This window comes from Hyaena hyaena, unplaced genomic scaffold (genome assembly GCF_003009895.1).
Source record: "Hyaena hyaena isolate Hyena2069 unplaced genomic scaffold, ASM300989v1 scaffold_698, whole genome shotgun sequence".
Classification (NCBI taxonomy): Eukaryota; Metazoa; Chordata; class Mammalia; order Carnivora; family Hyaenidae; genus Hyaena; species Hyaena hyaena.
The window spans coordinates 868,787-886,618 of record NW_024081330.1 but is presented as its reverse complement, the minus strand read 5'-3'; the positions used below and the strand labels follow the sequence as shown (position 1 = coordinate 886,618).

The 17,832-nt window shown below is 39.4% G+C and overlaps 1 protein-coding gene across 12 annotated transcripts in view; it reads left to right on the top strand.

Moving 5' to 3' along the window:
* The window catches only part of ADAM23 (ADAM metallopeptidase domain 23), a 173,457-nt gene that overhangs the window by 117,730 nt on the left and 37,895 nt on the right, over positions 1-17,832 (top strand). For 11 of the 12 annotated variants that reach the window (XR_005525568.1, XM_039217496.1, XM_039217493.1 and 8 more), the window contains exons 10-18: positions 779-850; positions 2,949-3,112; positions 3,702-3,786; positions 4,736-4,826; positions 7,332-7,380; positions 9,060-9,159; positions 13,463-13,534; positions 14,256-14,345; positions 15,561-15,641. Coding sequence is in view for 11 of the 12 variants with exons in the window: in XM_039217496.1 (XP_039073427.1) it covers positions 779-850; positions 2,949-3,112; positions 3,702-3,786; positions 4,736-4,826; positions 7,332-7,380; positions 9,060-9,159; positions 13,463-13,534; positions 14,256-14,345; positions 15,561-15,641 (804 nt within the window). In the remaining variant the exon portion in view is untranslated. The remainder of the gene's footprint in view (positions 1-778; positions 851-2,948; positions 3,113-3,701; positions 3,787-4,735; positions 4,827-7,331; positions 7,381-9,059; positions 9,160-13,462; positions 13,535-14,255; positions 14,346-15,560; positions 15,642-17,832) is intronic. The other variant, XM_039217487.1, reaches the window with a different exon arrangement.

Sequence of the window (17,832 nt, the reverse complement as noted above, 5' to 3'; positions counted from 1 at the left end):
ATTTTAGTAATTATGATTAAAGACAGATTTTAAAGATTTATGGTGCAAATCTGATTCAGTTGTTTTGAGTATGTTTTCCTTTCTCCTCAGTAGAGGGCATGATACCCCTGTGGTAGATGTCAGTTTTCAAATGCCCTCTCAAAGACCTACTGGGCAGTATTTGCTAAAACCGTAGCCCTCCAGATGTTGTTGCGAAATTATTCTATTCATTGACTTTTGTTGATTTTCTTAAATAATCATAACTAACCATAAACATTCTTAAAAGCTTCATTTGGAGGACTCATTCTTCTGAAAGAATAGACTGAAATCTATGAACAGTACATTCTGTATCATGGCCAGTGTCTAAAATGCTGCCTAGGGAAGTTTCTTGATCTGTGTATGGTCTTGAATTAAAGTGAGAAGGGTCTTGAGTTTAAAGCTTGGCCTAAATTTCTTGGCTAAGCTCTTCCCAAACTGGTAAAGGTGGTTTCAGTGAGAACAAAAGTGTTGCCTTTGTAGACATGAAGACTGTATTAACAACTTATTTCTCAGGGGTAAAGCTTCTCACACAGATTTCTACAGGTGCTCTCCTTCCCTGGAACTGGTAAGGTGTTTTAGATAGAGTTTTGCTGCTTAACAGAGAAGTAAAATAAAACACCACCATATCCAACAGGGCACAAGCTGTGTATTTTTGATCCCTGTTTGTACTATTGCTGTGAGATTTCTGTTTTTACTGAATTTTGAAATTTACCATTAAATTATGATTTGGCAGTGACTAGTTTATCCTTTCCCCCCCCAGTATAAGAAGTATCGCTCTTCTCATGCACACACCAATAACTTTGCAAAGTCTGTGGTCAACCTTGTGGATTCTGTAAGTATCCTGATTTTCTTGAACCTATTTTTTCAAGATGGAATGGTTTATATTTCTACCCGTTTATGTGTTATTTGAATTCTTTCTTGGGCAAAAGTAAAAATGCCATCCTTAAGCTCATCTGGCTAAGAAATTATAGAGTGGAAACTTCACAAAGAGTAGTGTCATCAGAGTTTAGGGGACTGCTGAGTCATTCTCAGCATCCCAGAGATGCTTTAGTGCTGCTTATAAGTGATGTCTAGTCCTCCTTGTCACCAAGCCTACGAAGGACAGAAACACAAGAGAAAATAAACTACTGAAAGAATATAAATTACACTTGGTGAATGAGACTTTGTTGATAATAACCAGTTGAGCTTATTGTCTTAAATATATGGCAAGGGAGCTAGTAGGTTGAGGTGGAGTATGTTTGGAGAATATAGGAAATACGGTTTTAAAAAACCCCTCACATTTACTTTCTTAGTAGTCAATGCTTCAAATTTTGTTCCTAGATGACAGAATTAAGGGCAGTCCCCAAATAAAATTAATTTGAAACTGTAAAATCTATATCTTCTTACAAAGACTTCTAACTATAAATTGTTCATTCAGCATTTTTCCCTCTCATTTTGTAAGTTACAGAGAATCATGATGAAGATTTTCTTCCTTGTTCCTGCTTTAGCTAGAATTCCATAGATGTGAATATTATTTGCTGTGTTCCAAAAACTAGTTCACTTTGGCTAGTCATAGATTAAATATAACATAGTGCTTTGGGTTCCAATGTAAAGGTCTCTTTTATTCAGTTAAATAAATATATTTTTATCTGATATTTATTATATGTCCCCTCTTACCTGGGAAAAGAAGATTTTTTTATGAATTGCCAAATATCTAAATGATACTTGTTTTCTCCAAAGAACTGCCTCCTCTTGCCTTTGAGACGGCTCCCAAACCTTCAGTCATGTAAATACGCATGACATATGACACTTGTAGGGGCAGCTGGGTAAAGGCATAATACAGGTGGATGCACGTAATGGATCATACAGAGTCGGGACTGAAATTCTGAAAGTCGTTTTACACCTGCGTTATTAATTCCTTATAATTTCGACTCTTGTCATCAGGCCTTCTCAGACAAAAACTATGTTAATATGTAAAAGAGAGTATTGAACACACCTTTTTTTGCTGCCAATGTTGTTGACTTGGTCGCATCTTTGTGTTGGTCATTCTAGCGTGATTGAATAGCATCACATCTTGCAAAGTGGGATTTTTATTTGGGGTTCTCATATAAGCTCCTGAAGCTGACCTAAAAAAGACATTACATTTAACTTGCTTGTTGTAAAATCATTAGAGCTTAAGGCTGAGTTAGGTATGATGATATTCCCTTTCTTCAGTAAGTTCAAAGACATCCATTATTTTCTTAATTACCTTGACAACAGGACAAAATGACAGCACTCTTTGAAGTTGCTTAGTTGTATGAATTGTTTAGCTACTGGGCCAAAATGAGAGAAAGGGAGCAGAAAGATACAGTTTAAATATTGTGAATGATGCCACCCTGTGGTGAGGGTGAAGTGGGTGACATGCGTCTGCTTTCCCTATTGTGGCCCAGATCCATGATTCCCTCTGGCTGTTATTCTATGTGTCGTGTCACAGGGCCTCCAAGGGCAAGCCAGCCATGTTGCTGGTGCTTGTCCACAGATTTACCAGTCTGTTCCAGTCCCGCAGGACTCGCTGGTCGTACCGCAGAGCCAGAATGTCAGGCTCCTACATGTTACCTCCTGTGAGGTTCAGAAGAGTGATTTTACTGAACCCTGTTTAGAATTTATGTCCAGGCTTTCGAATCTTGCCATCCCTACTCTCCATCCCCTAGTGAGATGCCTGGCCACTAAATGTGCTGATTTGGGGTTGAAATAGTCTAATAATAGAGAGGCTGAATTGTGTGATTGTTATTTCTTTCTGTATTTTTGCTCTTGGAAATGAGAAAGGAAAGAAGATTCTTTGTGATGAGCTAATTGTGACCTCATGTTCTCCTCTCACCCCTCCTCCTATCCTTCCACTGACTCTGAATCACTGATCGTGCATCTTTGACCCAGTGTTTTCCTCCTGCACCTGTCCTGTTGTGTACCCTCAGATTTACAAGGAGCAGCTTAATACCAGGGTTGTCCTGGTGGCTGTAGAGACGTGGACTGAGAAGGATCATATTGAGATCACCACCAACCCTGTGCAGATGCTCCACGAGTTCTCCAAATACCGGCAGCGTATTAAACAGCATGCTGATGCTGTGCACCTCATCTCGTATGTACCTGTGGTCTTTGGGTTGACATTTATCTTTATCCCTTTATTGTACCAGCTAAGTTTTACATACTGAGCCTGAACTGATTCCTCTCTCTGGTTATATACATAGCAGGGAGGTAAGCCTTCTGGTGCTGGGAAGGCAGTTCCACAGTCATAATATTTACCTTCAGATCATGTTCTTATTTTCACACTTTCCATCTTCCAGGCAAACTCATGATTCAAGGTGGCTGCTGCTGCACCAGCCTTTATTACAGGCACCAGGAATACAGGGAGGGAAGAGTGCAAAAGAGCACTCCTTCCAGCTGAGTTAGCCCCCTTAAAGTGGATATCCTGAAAGCTTGCACATATCAATTGTACCAATAAATCATTTACTAGGCCTTCATCACATGCTACACGTAGCTGCAAGAGAGACTAGAAATATAGTCTTTTGAAGTGAGCCATTGAATAAAATTGAGATTTTATCCTTAAGGGGAAGGATTACCATACTTTCTTTTAGTATCTGGGAGATATTTAACATCTTTTAAGATCTGGGAGATCTTATATGATGGTCACCGCATTGGCTTCCTGATAGCACTTTCTTTTTCTGTAGGCGTGTGACGTTCCACTATAAGAGAAGCAGTCTGAGTTACTTTGGAGGTGTCTGTTCTCGCACAAGGGGAGTTGGTGTGAATGAGGTAAATTTGAACAATTTTCTTAAAGTAGAGCTTTATCTTTGCACTTGATCTCTTTCTTCCCTGTGGCCTAGTTTACAACCCTCTCAGGCTTGTTTAAAATTACAGTGACATCGAGAATAAGGTATAAGTGATTTACATTAGTAAATAGAACCCAACCAAAGTGGTCTTTGGTGTTAGAAGAGAGGTATTGCTTCATCCCATAATGACAGCTTTTCATATTTGTCAGGCAAATGCACGCCAAAGATTAGTTCAGATATTTTTCACCTCTATGGATAAATTTTTATAAGTTTATTACTCCTTTCGTGATAACTTTAAGCTATAATGCTCTGCTGCGGATGTTAGGTTTTAATTCATTTAAATCAAAGAGCTTGCCATTATATTTAATCAGTAGCTTTGGTTTCTCCCAATGTAAAATTTTCATCTTTGTGCCTTCTACCTCTTTATCTGTAGAATTCATCGAAACAAATATTTCCCTAATTTCATTATTTGGATTCCAGTACCTTCATTCATATAAAGGAAATTCTTACAACAGTTGGCGACAGCACCCAAAAAGGCTGAACCAACTATATCTAAACTCTGATAAATGCCAGGATATAACAAGTTATCCCAATAGCCATCATTCAGCAGAGACCTCTCTTGGCGTATTCATAGTCAGTTGAATTTATTCTTGGTTTGGGATGAGTTGGATTGGGGCACAGCCTTTTATGACTTGTAGCTTATGTTTCCATGTGAGAACATCAAGTTCTGAGAGATGCCACATAGTAAGAGAGGCTTTCTGCTTCTTGGGCCCAGTTGCAAGGAAGAAGTGATAAGGAGCATTTGCCACCTTATGATGCTGTGAGGCTCTACTTAGGGCACTGAGATGATATGTGGTGATGACTAAGAAATAATAACTAGCTTTGTGCACTCTCTCAAATGTTTCCCACACACTTTCAACTCTGAAAAACAGTATGGTCTTCCAATGGCAGTGGCACAAGTATTATCGCAGAGCCTGGCTCAAAACCTTGGAATCCAATGGGAACCTTCTAGCAGAAAGCCAAGTATGTACACTGACCTTCTTACTCACTTTCATGTGCCATTCTGTCTATGTAATGCATGTCCAGTCAATAAATAAATATTTTTCATTCCTAAGTCATTAGAGTTTAATTGTAGTCTGTGTCTTTCCTCTAAAAAAAAATGATCAAATGGGCAACTTAAGGTAATTCTTAATCTGTTTGGGTTGTAGATATCTCTCCTTTAAAATTCGCAAAATCATACTCACTTTCTCAGAGTGGGATCAGCTCTTTCTCACACTGCAGAGCGTTGGGGTTGAGGGTGGTGAGTACTCATTCTCTGGGTTCTAAGCAGTGCAGTAGAGACACTAGGTGCCAATAAGACTCCATCAGGGAGTTAATAATAGTACAGTTGGATCGAGGAATAGCTTAGATCTAGTATCAAAAAGGAGCACCAACCCTAATTAAAATTCCCCACCTACCTACCCCCAACGGAACTCAGCCACATGGTCCCATCAGAAAAGTTCAAGAAGAAGCCTCCCCTCCAGGCAGCCCTGCTCTAGGGCCCTTTAAACCTGGGAATAGGTGGTAGAGGATAACACTCTGGTGGGCAGGCAGTGCCAAGAGGGAGCCCAAACAGGGCCATAGATCCCATCTAGTGGGAAAACATAGCCAGTGACTGCTGGTGTCACTCTCTTCATTAATCAGAAGAGAGGAAGATGGAAAGACAGGGCTGAGCTTCCAGTAGCAAAATATCCAAGGCCCACAATGGTTTTAGGAGTCCAGAAAATTTTGAATTTCTTTAAAAATCAGAATAAAATCCAACCTGGATTATATTCCTCTTTAAACCAACAAAGTAGCAAAATACAATTTCTAATACATTTCTGTGCACAAGGCCACAATGCCTAGGGCCCAGGAAAGTTGTAATGCGACCCTGTGGATAAAAGCATCGAGTATTCACTCAGATTATTCTCCTAAGTGGGTCTGCTCCTCTCTGTGAAAATATCAGACGCTAAAAGTAAAGGTCTCCCTGCCCACGTCACCTCCCCAAAGAAGAAAAGGACAAAAATCTGTGTTAACATTATCCTACATTTTATACCTTTTTAAAAAATTTTTATTTTTTAATGTTTATTTTTGAGAGGGAGAGATGGAGCTCAAGCAAGGGCAGAAAGAGAAGGAGACACAGAATCCAAAGCTAGCTGTCAGCACAGAGCCCGATGTAGTGCTCGAACCCACAAGCCATGAGATCATGACCTGAGCTGAAGTCGGAAGCTTAACCAACTAAGCCACCCAGGCGCCCCCATTTTATACTTTTTTGATGACTATCAAATAACTGTCATTAATGCATAATGTTATTAAACTTGAATCAAAATACATACATATCCAGGGGCTTCTTGATTTCCTTTTTGGATGAATTAAATCATCACTTTATGGGTGTATTAAGTCTGGTGGCATTTAGCAAATATCCATGAACTTTCATTTATTAATATCTTGCTCAAAGTATTTGCTTTCCCAAGGAAACACACAGCACACAGTAAAGGAGGTGTTTGGGGTTTCATCAGTGGGATAAATGGCCTTAAAATCAGAAGGTGTAGGGTCAGGAATATGACCCTGTTTGAGAAGTCTGGGGTCAGGAAGAGGCCAACACTGTGGTCAGCAGAGACATGTTGCAGAGTTGGGTGAGTGTCTGCGGTGAGAAGAAAGGGTTCATTACTGGTGCCTGGAGTAGCTCCTTCCTAACATGTTTTATTCCTTTGTGGATTATTTGTTTAGGTAGATGGTTCATTAATTCTGGACTTTGACTTTTAAAAACTTCATCTGGAAGTCTTTCTTTAAAAAATCTGTGTTTATGATAGAGAAAAGAATAGGAAAAAGAAAAGAACAGCCCATTGCTGTATCAGTATGTCAGCGTCTGGCATCTGTGTTGAGTTATGATTACTGTTTAATTTAAATGACTATTTACACTTTTGTTTTAGAATGCTCTCTTTTCCTAAACCTTTTAGTGTAGTGTTCTTCAGGTCTCTGGCTGCACTTCACTTTGACTCTTAGCAAGTGGAATTCTCTCCTGGAACTTCCAGTGTGCTCTGTTGGCGGAGCTTCCGTGATGACTCATTATATCTGTGCACGAGAGCCTTCCAGCTCACAGAGCACAGACGGGCGTTCATCCTGCGTGAGCCCGCGACCCACTCTGGGAGACAGGCAGAGAGGCTATTCCCCGCTTTCCTCAGCAGGTGCAAGTTGGACTAGACCTCGGGCTTTTCATTTCCAGACGAGGCTACTTTTCATTAAACATGAATTGAGTTCTCTGAGTTACAAAAATGAAGAGAGGCACAGTTTTATTTCTTGCCCGCTGTTGTCTTAGGAAGCAACCTATACTTCTGGAAGGATAAAAAAGAAATAGGTTTTGTTTGGAGAGACCCCGCGTTCTGTACCTTTATGACATGGGATTGGTAATGAGGAATTATCTCAAGAGCTGCAGCGCAAAGTAAAGATGTGACTTTTGTTGTTTCTCTCTTTTTTTTTTTTCTGTTGCTTGTTATTTCATTGGACTAGAATGTGACTGCACAGAGTCCTGGGGTGGCTGCATCATGGAGGAAACAGGGTAAATTTTCATTTTATATATTCATTTGACATACGCCTTTCACTGAAATTGCTGCTTATGATTAGATACACAGTCTCCTAGGTACTGCCTTTTAGGCTCAGCACTCAGTATAAGTTCGATCATAAATTATCTGGTATTTTAGAAATGGAAGGATAAATTTGCCTTCTATTTTAACTTTTTGCTTAAATTTGTTGATAAGAGCAAAATACAGTAATAACTTCTATTTCTATTAACCTTTAAAGGAAGCACATTATTAAATGCTTCTAAGTTTAGCGGAGGCATTAATTTTTTAGTGCACTTAGAATAAAAGCTGGTTGTCTGCCTGAAGCCGTCTGTGAAAATCAATTTAGTTATCAATTTATATTTTAAGGAACTCTCAAATAGACATGTTTGCCATAGTAAAAGAAATTGCACTGTATTGCTTATATAATCAATAAAGCTTTTTTTTGCTCTTAAGATAGATTTATCGTGTCTGAATTAGGTATCTCCTATTGATAGAAATTTGACATTTTGTCACCTATCTCCTCTCTTCTTGTGAGGATACTTTGGGAACTAGAGCCACTTCCCCGGAGCTGCCACTGCATCTGTGAACCAAAGCCTGGGAACATTGCTCCCCAGGCCTGCACCCATGGGGGCCACTGACCCAGGGCCCCCTAAGCCAGAGACCACCCCTTCTAGGTGGAAGAGGTTTTCTCACCCGCTTTGTCTCTCCCGCTCCTTCTGCCATGCCAGGTAGCTGCTCAACATGTCACCCATTTCTGGTCCTACCCCCCCAACCCAGAAGAGCCCCAGTGGCCAGAGGCCCTGACCTGCTCGTGCAGAGTCCCTTGCTTACTCTTCCCCCAGGAGTACTGCTCATGGGAGGGGGAGTGTGAGTGTGAGGGTTTGCAGAGAGAGTCAACATTCTGCCCACTGCTTTAGGACATGGGTTTCTAGAATTGTAGTTTAAACGTGAAACAGTTAGCTTCATGGCCCCCTCACTGTTGCAGCATAGTTCAGTAACGTATGGCTTAAACAGCATTTTTGAGCACTACTGGAGGAAGGTGACACTATTTATAATATTGCTTCTAAAGGAAGGTGATTTCTGCCTTCTAAACTCCCAATTTCTAAATGGATGTTTGGACTGACCACCCTTAGGATATAATAAAACTATTTAAAGTTAGTGTGTGTGTGTGTGTGTGTGTGTATAGTATAATACTTCTCTTTAGGGTTTCCTTGTTTGCCTCAATTGTATTCCTGAAGCCTGCATTATATAATCTTTAATAAGTTAACTGTCACAATTCCTTCCTCCAAAGTAAAATCTAGCAGTTTCTCTTGCATCTCTTATTCGAGACAGAGGCAAAAAAGTGCTTGCCTTTACGGAGACAGAGCATATAAAAATGACCACTTTTACAAATATAGCCTGGGTGGGGAAGTCTTGTGAGGAGCTTTCTAAAACTGTACCAGGCCCAGGAGGTTGTAACCTGCCTCCCAATCTGTGGGTTTCTTTGAATTTCTATTTTTATAAACTCTACCACACATACTTATTTGGCAGTTGGAACATAAATGGCTTGTCAAAATTTGTGTGGAATCATCTCAATCCAGAGTGAAGATTTTGTTCTAGCTCGAGGGTTTTAATTTTCTTCTCTGATCATTGCCTTTTGTAAATTATTTACATAATTGATTCTTTATTTTCTCAGGGTGTCCCATTCCCGAAAGTTCTCAAAGTGCAGCATTTTGGAATACAGAGACTTTTTACAGAGAGGGGGCGGAGCCTGTCTTTTCAACCGGCCGACAAAGGTAAGTAACTCAGTGTAATCATTTGTCCGATTTTGTTTTTGCTTCTAAGAAATTCATTTAATGTATGTAAGGTTTATGAAGGCAACAGCCTGGGAAATCATCTATACCTCAGATCTGCTCGCAAACCTCTTAATTGTGGAAAAAGACATAAAAGCCATTCTTGCGTTTTACTCCTTGTTTTAAAGACCTGTTATGCTCTCTGTTTCTATGAGCACTGCTATATCCAAGAAGACTCTTTGACTGTCCAGGGCCTATCCTTTCAGAGAGTGTTTTTTGTATGTTATCTCTTGGTCTCTCTTGTTGGGACCTTGGTTATTTTATTTTCCTATTCGTAGTGATATTTGGGACTCTCCACCTTGTGTACTCTAGCTTGTTCCTTGAGGTAGCCGTTAGAAGGCTCTCTCAGTGGATTCTGCGTCTTTTTTCTCCCAATCTCTCAGGTTTTGTAAGGTTTCCAATGGCTTCAGATCTTTTCTGTGTGATGTATGGGCGCGAGTGCAAGTACGGAGCTCCTTACTTCTCCGCCATCTTGCCCTCTCTCCCACGTTTTACTCCTTGTGAAATATTGAAAACTAGCTTAATAAAACTAGATGCACAAAGACAATTTTTTACAGTGGAACACTGCCAAACGTCAGATACTTGTCGTGGAAAATAGGTTTTCTTTTTGTCAATCAGATTAATATTTATAGAAGCTGTTATCGTGTTGAAGAACTGGTCCTGTTTAAATGAATGATAAAACCATAGTTTCCCTGCTGTGAATCTTTGATTTTTCAAGGCTGGCTAAAGACCTTCCCCTCCAAAAAAAAACAAACAGCTTCAATTAAAATATCTTTGAAGTTTTCATGTTAGGGTTTTTCATCTTGCTGCTAAGAGATTGTGGGTTAGATTAAAACATATTGCTTTAGGGGCTTCTGACTGGCTCAGCTGGTTAAGCATCTGACTGCGGCTCAGGTCATGATCTCTTGATTCGTGAGTTTGAGCCCTGCGTCAGGCTCTGTGCTGACAGCTCAGAGCCTGGAGCCTGCTTCAGATTCTGTCTCCCTCTCTCTCTCTGCCCCTCCCCTGCTCACACTCAGTGTCTGTCTCAAAAATAAATAAGTGTTAAGAAAATAAAAACAAAAACAATAAAAAATATTGCTTTAGCCCATTTCTCTGACAAAAATTCCATTTTTTTTGACATTCTCTCTAGGGCTTTTTTTTTTTTTTTTTTTTTTTTTTTTTTTTTTTTTTTTTTTTTTTTTTTTTTTTTTTTTGAGTGGTCTATTCTCCTAGATGGGAGATGGGAAGCATTACTAATATGAGCTAGCCCAAAAAATGGCTCAAGGTATTTATGGATCTCATAAATGCATATGTGTATTTATTATGTAGTCTCTCTGTGTGGGAAGGTCCATGTTGTCAATTGGCATTTCATCAAATTCATATACACAGTGTCACAATCCTTATACATAATTCTTTAATTCAAAAAGCTCAGAAAATTAGAAGTGTTCTTTATGAGTTTTCATAGAACATGTTGAGGCAGTAAAACTTGTCTTGGACTGAAAACCTTCATTATCTCTCCTAGTGTAAATATTCATGTCTTACTGCAGAAATATAAATGTTTTTGATCATAGGATATGCATGAAGCCCCTCACAGCTATTACATAGAACATGGTAATTGCATCATACTTTTCTAAAATCTGGCAAAGCCAGACTTCCACATTCACTGGCTACAAAGCTTTTGGATAAGGGATCATGGACCTATAGTAGCATTTTTGGAAATGAGTTGTTCAACAAGCAAAAAGTCAGGATTGCTGCTAATTAGCAGATGATATAGAAATTCTAACATTGCAGGTTTCATATTTCTTTTGACCATACTACTTCGTAAGTCAAATATAGCCCATTTGCTATACAAAAGGATTTAATGCTCTATGAATTGACAGAGCAGTGAAATCACGTTAGCCTTAAAAAAAAATATCAGTGACTAATGTGAATAAATGACAGAATAATTTGCTCCTGTCCTCATAAGTAAGTGAGACTCCTGGAGTCGGGGGATAGTGGTTTGATGTCTGACATCTGTATAAAGTCTCAGTAAGGATGCGAAAAAAGAAACAGGAATTTTAAAGTGACTTTGCATCATTAAATTCGGCTGCCTGCCTTTCATGGCATTGATCTCAACATAAGAAATCTGAAAACTTCGAAGTGTTTAAAATGGGGGAAATGAGTAGTAATGAATTAATGTGAGCTGCTGGCATTATGAATTGCAATGTATGTGACTAATCTTATCTGCCTTGTGGCTCACCAGCTAATTATAAGCAGCATGCCTGAGGGAATAGCATGAGTTCTAAGGTTTCTCGTGTGTGTATAAGGATCCACTATTAGATTTCCAAAAGTCCTGTGAGTAGAAAGAAAATTATTCCAATAACTTGGAAACTAAATAAAAATAACTATACATCTTCAATTTTAAAAATTAGTAAATACAGGGGCACCTGGGTAGCCCAGTCGATTAAGTGTCTGTCTTTGGCTCAGGCCATGATCTCACATTCATGAGTTCAAGCCCCACTTCATGACAGCTCAGAGCCTGGAGACTGCTTTGGATTCTGTGTCTCCCTCTCTCTCTGCCTCTCCCCTGCACATTCTCTCTTTCTCTCTCTCTCACAAAAGTAAATAAACATAACAAAATTAAAAATTAGTAAATACAGATATATTTTTAAGCTACATGGCAGAATTATTTATTTATTTATGAGTTATTTATTTATTTATTTTGTGAGAGAGAGCGCGCACTCATGAGAGAATCCCAAACAGGCACCGTGCCACCAGCATGGAGCCCTACGTATGGCTCCATCTCATGAACCATGAGATCATGACCTGAGCAAAAGTCAAGAGACAAATGCTTAACCAATTGAGCCACCCAAGTTCCCTAGAAGAATTTTTTTTAAGCTTCTATGGATTCCAGTAGAACTGTTTATATGTATGCATCAAAGGATGGACTTTTTTTTTTTCCTAAGTGCTGTTAGTGAATGAATGTAGGCATGCATGATTTGTATGTTATTTTCACATTATCTGTGTGCCTCTTTTCTGTGCTGTGGGACCCTTCCCACGGGTCATGTTTTCCACTTAGTTTGTGATCATGGCCTGTCACTGGATGGAAGCAGGGTCCAAGAGTGAAATCTGGTAGTTGAATCCATGAGAGGCCTGATAGGAAGTGGTAGCCATGTTCCAGTCTTACCTTTCCATTTCCATTTTCTCCTGCCTGCTGATAAAATACCAAGGAGATTTGGACTGTTGATTTCACGCATTGGACTTTCCCATGGGAGTCCGACTCCACCCAAGTACCCTGGAAACCTTTCTTGCTTTAATAAGAGTTTTCCCTTCCTGGAAGTGGAAGGAGAATTAGGTCTTTGTCTGGTGAACTCAGTGGAAGGCACTCCTTCCTTGGGGTGTGTTGCTACTGGCGAAGGGATCTCTTTTGCCCACTCATACTCATGGCTTTGAGCTTTTGGGTTGGGATGTGCTGTTCCAGTCTTCATCCAGGTGTGATGGACATGCCCAGAGAGCTCTTGCCCCAGCTGATGGAAAATAGGAAGTTTCTTGTAAACAATCAACTGCCTCTATCATTGGTTGGCAATGTAGTTTATCTGGCAAGCAAGTTCATAGCACTAGCAGAGTGAATCATTCTAGAAACTTGACTCTTCCATTGCTCCAGAAATGACTGAGCGATTTCTATAGAGCCATGCATATGTCTGAGTATTTATATAATATGCTTAAATTATAAGCATAATCTTATGCCTATATAATCTGTAAGAAATTACAGATTTCTTTTCAATGAGAATTATGGGCCGCACTTTTTCCAAGCTTATTTGTATTTCCTTGATTGTGTATATCACATTTGGCTGTGACTGAAACATTTTTATCATTTTGACAATTTTTATGTTTTCTCAGTTGCTTTGAGATAAGTCACTAAATTAGATATCTGTGAGTCATAGTAATGCATTTTAGCTCCATTAGCAAATATGATAAGTGATCTATTCTTTTTGACAGCTTATTTCCATTAACAAATAATTCTCATGGTAGGGCTCATCTCTGGAGCCCACCTCCAGAGAATCCTCCAAGAAATATTACCCCATTTGGAATAGGTTTTCAGAAGTGTTATTAATAAGTGAACAGAGTTCCCCACACAGACATCATTTATAGGTGCCATAACAACAGATCACAGAAGAATATAACATGATAGCTGATTATAGGGCCGTGTATGTGGCCCAATTGGTGTGTTGATTTTCTGTGATAAATGAAAATATTTTTCCTTTCTCTTCCTAATCTCTTTCAGCTATTTGAGCCCACAGAATGTGGAAATGGATATGTGGAGGCTGGGGAGGAGTGTGACTGTGGTTTACATGTGGTAGGTATAAGAGATCTTTTCGGTCTTTGGCACAGTTCTTACCCAGAGCAAACAAGAATAGCATTAGTGAAATACTGGCTCTTCTCTGTGGTCTTACTGCCTTTCTTTCTCATCTCTATTAATGCTTAATCCCAGCTCAGACATGTTAGAATTAATCATGTCCTTATAGCCTTGTTTGAAAACAAACAAAAACCCACATGGGTTCTTCTAATCAAATTTCTTACCTCTTAAAAATCCATAGCTCATATCCATCCCATTCAAATTTTACCAAATCATGAAACATGGTATGTGTTATTTTTGTCTTTTTAAAACTAGATACAGTCTTGGGGCACCTGGCTGGCTCAGTCAGTGGAGCATGTGACCCTTGATCTCTGGGTAGTGAATTTGAGCCCCCTGGTAGGTGCAGAGATTACTTTTAAAAAGTAAAGTCTTAAAAAAACTAACTAGAGAGAGTCTTATGAATGTATTAGAGCTAACCAAAGGTCAGGTGCCTGCTAAGAAAATAAGCTTACTTTTTGGTAGAGAAGCCCTTTCACAGAAGATCACCCTTTGCTGAAAAATATGGCAGGAAGGAATCTCACCATTGTTTAAAGTGATTACTTCCTAGAATATTTGCTTGCTATTGTATAAGTCTCCCCACATGGATTTTACACGTGGAGACAGGGTTGAATGACCAGCAGGTAAGCTTCTTCGCTTACTCACGTGAAGCTGTTTCCTTTAGGAATGCTATGGATTGTGCTGTAAGAAATGCTCTCTCTCCAATGGGGCTCACTGCAGCGACGGGCCCTGCTGTAACAATACCTCATGTCTCGTGAGTTTCCTGGCACTTTCCTCTTCCTTTTCATGGACACATTCGCTAAATACCTCAGTGTGTACATAGAGCATTTGTAGAGCTTGCCACAAATTTGTTGGTTGACATATGCGTCAGTTTTGTACAATCAATAAATCTACCTAAATTCTGGGGATCAAAACATTTACCTTTACTATGATTCACTGTCAACTATCCTACCTTTCAATGCCTCCTTAAGAAAATATACATATACTCCTTCCAAATGAACATGGAGTTGCCCTGGTAATGCAGATGAAAGCCCCATTAAATGGTTGAATAGAAAAGGGACAATTCCTGTGGTCTTTTTAATAATAGGACCTAACATTTATCTTTAAAACTTTCCGCAATTTATTTTGGACAATTAACATAAAACCTAGTGCTTACATTTTTCAGTTTGGTTTTTGAAAGCCCCTATAAAGGCAAGAAAGCTAGATAAGGAATGTTTGTATGTGTATATATACAGCTAGTGTGTGTGTGGACACAGTTAACTTCCATCTGTAGAACCTCCAGTGAGCTTTTGAAAACTCACTTTTTAAACATTCCTTTTTTCTCATTTACCAAACCTCTAACATTTCTTAGAACCATAAAGTTACATGATTTTATAATTTTTTCACTACCAAGAAGTAGCATGCATTATGGCATTTTAGGAATTCCAGCTTGACTGTCTTATGTTCCCCACCAGATTATAAATTGCTTGACATCAGTGGTCTCTTCCCTTCATCTTTTACCCGCTCCCTCAATGTGGTTGGCACCACTGAAAAGAGTTCATATGAATTCACTGAAATTTGATCGTGTATATTTAGCTACAGCAAGATTAACATCGAAGCTCATAGGTACAGTTAGTGTAGGCTGAGTGTGTATATCAATCTCCAGAGAGATCTTGAACGTTGCTCTTTTGTCTTAAACCACACTATTGTATCTTCTTCACATAATTGCCATTATTTTGTTTCCCAAAAGTAATACTCTGAGACCGTGGGTTTTGAAATCTAAAATTTAATGGCTTGGTTGGTGATTCATATTTACTACAGAGAGTGGTGGTATCTGGGCCTTGTTTCTATTCCACAACTGTCTTGTTAATTCATAAAAAGGGTTTGGTGATGGTTATGAGAGAGTGTTTCTGGATTGCTGGTGAATAAAACAATACTATTTGAAATATAAACTTAATACTAGCTCCTAATATTGAATTTTGATTTGCAGTTTCAGCCACGAGGGTATGAATGTCGGGATGCTGTGAATGGGTGTGATATTACTGAATATTGTACTGGGGACTCCGGCCAGGTATGACAAGCTGAGTTTTTAAATAATACATTTTTCTTGCATGTATCATACACAGTGGAAAGCTTTCAACTCGGACTACATGTGGGAATATGATTTGGTTTCTTTGTTTTTTGTTTTTTTTTTTTTTACTTTGTTTTCTAGTAATTTCTAGATCTCCATTATGCTTTATTTTAGGGGCATTTGTTGTAGTTCTTGGGCCTAAATCTCTTTTTTCTTCCAAATTTCTGCTTCATGATTAGTTCCCTTTATGTGGTTTCTACCCAACAAATTGATCTTTCTTTCTGTCCGCACATCTAAAATTCTATGTTCACATTCATGTGTACTGTTAATGGATTGTACTGTTTCCAAAAATTTTTAAGCCACAAAGCCCTTTCTTTCAAGAAGAAGATGGGAGGATGCCCACTGCAGAAGGCAGAGAACGAGTAGCACTGCTCTGATTGAAAAGGGACCACGAGCAGGTGTCCCCCCCCTCAGTTCTGTCTACTTACATCGTCCTGGCATCATGGCCCATATGCTTTGGTGTGGACTTCTTCACGTTAAAAACTATTACAACATTATAATTAACGTTGCCCGCCAGCATTGCTCCTGCACATAATTTTTATGTCTCAAACATGTATATCATGTGACTTTAAGTCTTTATTTTTCCTTCAAATGAACGTTTGTGGAGTACCTGCTCTGTGTCAAGCCCTGCTGTAAATGGGGTATGGTAGGGAACCAGATAGACCAAGTCCTTGTACTTATGAGACTTACATTCCACTGGGTGGAGATATATGTGAACAAAAACCTCGATGGTGGTAAGTGCTCAGTGTAAAATAAGATGATGTAAGATATGGAGTGGGTAGCATTAGGCAGAGTGGTCAGGTGCATTTTCCTGGAGGAGTTGGCATTTAAGAAGAGACACAAATAAGGAGCTACTCAGAAGACAGTGAGGAAGGAAGCTTGTCTTCCCCAAGAAATGGAATGAAAGCAGGGATTATTGGAGAGTAGTGGGAACAAAATCAAGAGGAAGTCAGGAATCAAGGCAGTAAGGAACTTGGTGGATTTCATTCTACATTTGTTTTTGCTCTGACATGACTTCAAAAACATTTTTCCTGTGCTATTACACAGTTTTTATAAATATCCTTTTTATAATTACATGTAAGTCTGTTATGTGGATTTATCATTTGACTTGTGGCTTATTATCCCATCGTGAATATTTAGGTTCTTGGCAGTTTTTCATTATTATAATTGATACAACAGTGAACGTCTTTGTGCATCTTTAAAAATGTTTCATGTTCCAGGTTTACACCTTTGGATAAATTGCCCAGGAATAGAGTTATCTCTTGCCAGGTACTATGGTTTCCAAGGGGCTCCCAATAAGTAGAAGGCAGAGAACAAGTAGCACTGCTACTCATTGGAGGTCAAAATACCATTTGAAAGCTATAACTTCGTGTGAGACCTAAACGAGCCTCCTTCTAGATCCCATATTCAGGCTGTAGCAACAGGTTATTACAGTGGTGGGTTATGGGGTGACTTCTCCCTGCAAAGGTGGGTCCTTGCCTTGTGTGTCTTGGAGGGACAGTGGAGAGAGTATAATTTTTTCGAGAAAGCAAGAGAAGAAGGCAGAACTGAGCCAAACTGCGTCGTCGTAGTTCTTACTTGCTTTGTCAATCAGTCAGCCAGTCTTCCTGCCTGGGGCGGAGTCGGGGAGGGAAGCAGTGTAGGAACAGAGTGGCCAGAATTACACTGAGTTCCCTTCCCTGGGGAAACAAAACAGAACAAAACAAAAAACCCAAGAGGAGAAGGAGGCAAAGGTTTCTAACTAACCTTTGGAAGGTTCTCAATGTGTATTATCTGAGATTCAATTCAGAGGGACCCTTTTTTTTTTTTTTTTTTTACAAATAGTTTATTGTCAAATTAGTTTCCACATAACACTCAGTGCTCATCTCCATAAGTGTCCTCCTCTATGCCCATCCCCCCTTCCCCCCCACATCCATCAGTCCTCAGTTTTTTTTCAGCATTCAAGAGTCTCTCATGGTTTGCCTCTCTCCCTTTCCCCCACCATTTCCACCCTTCTTCTCCCCCTGGTTCCTCCGTCAAGTTCCTCCTAATCCTCCTATACGTGCAAACATATGATATTTGTCCTTCTCTGCCTGACTTATTTCGCTCAGCATAACACCCTCAAGGTCCATCCATGTTGCTACACATGGCC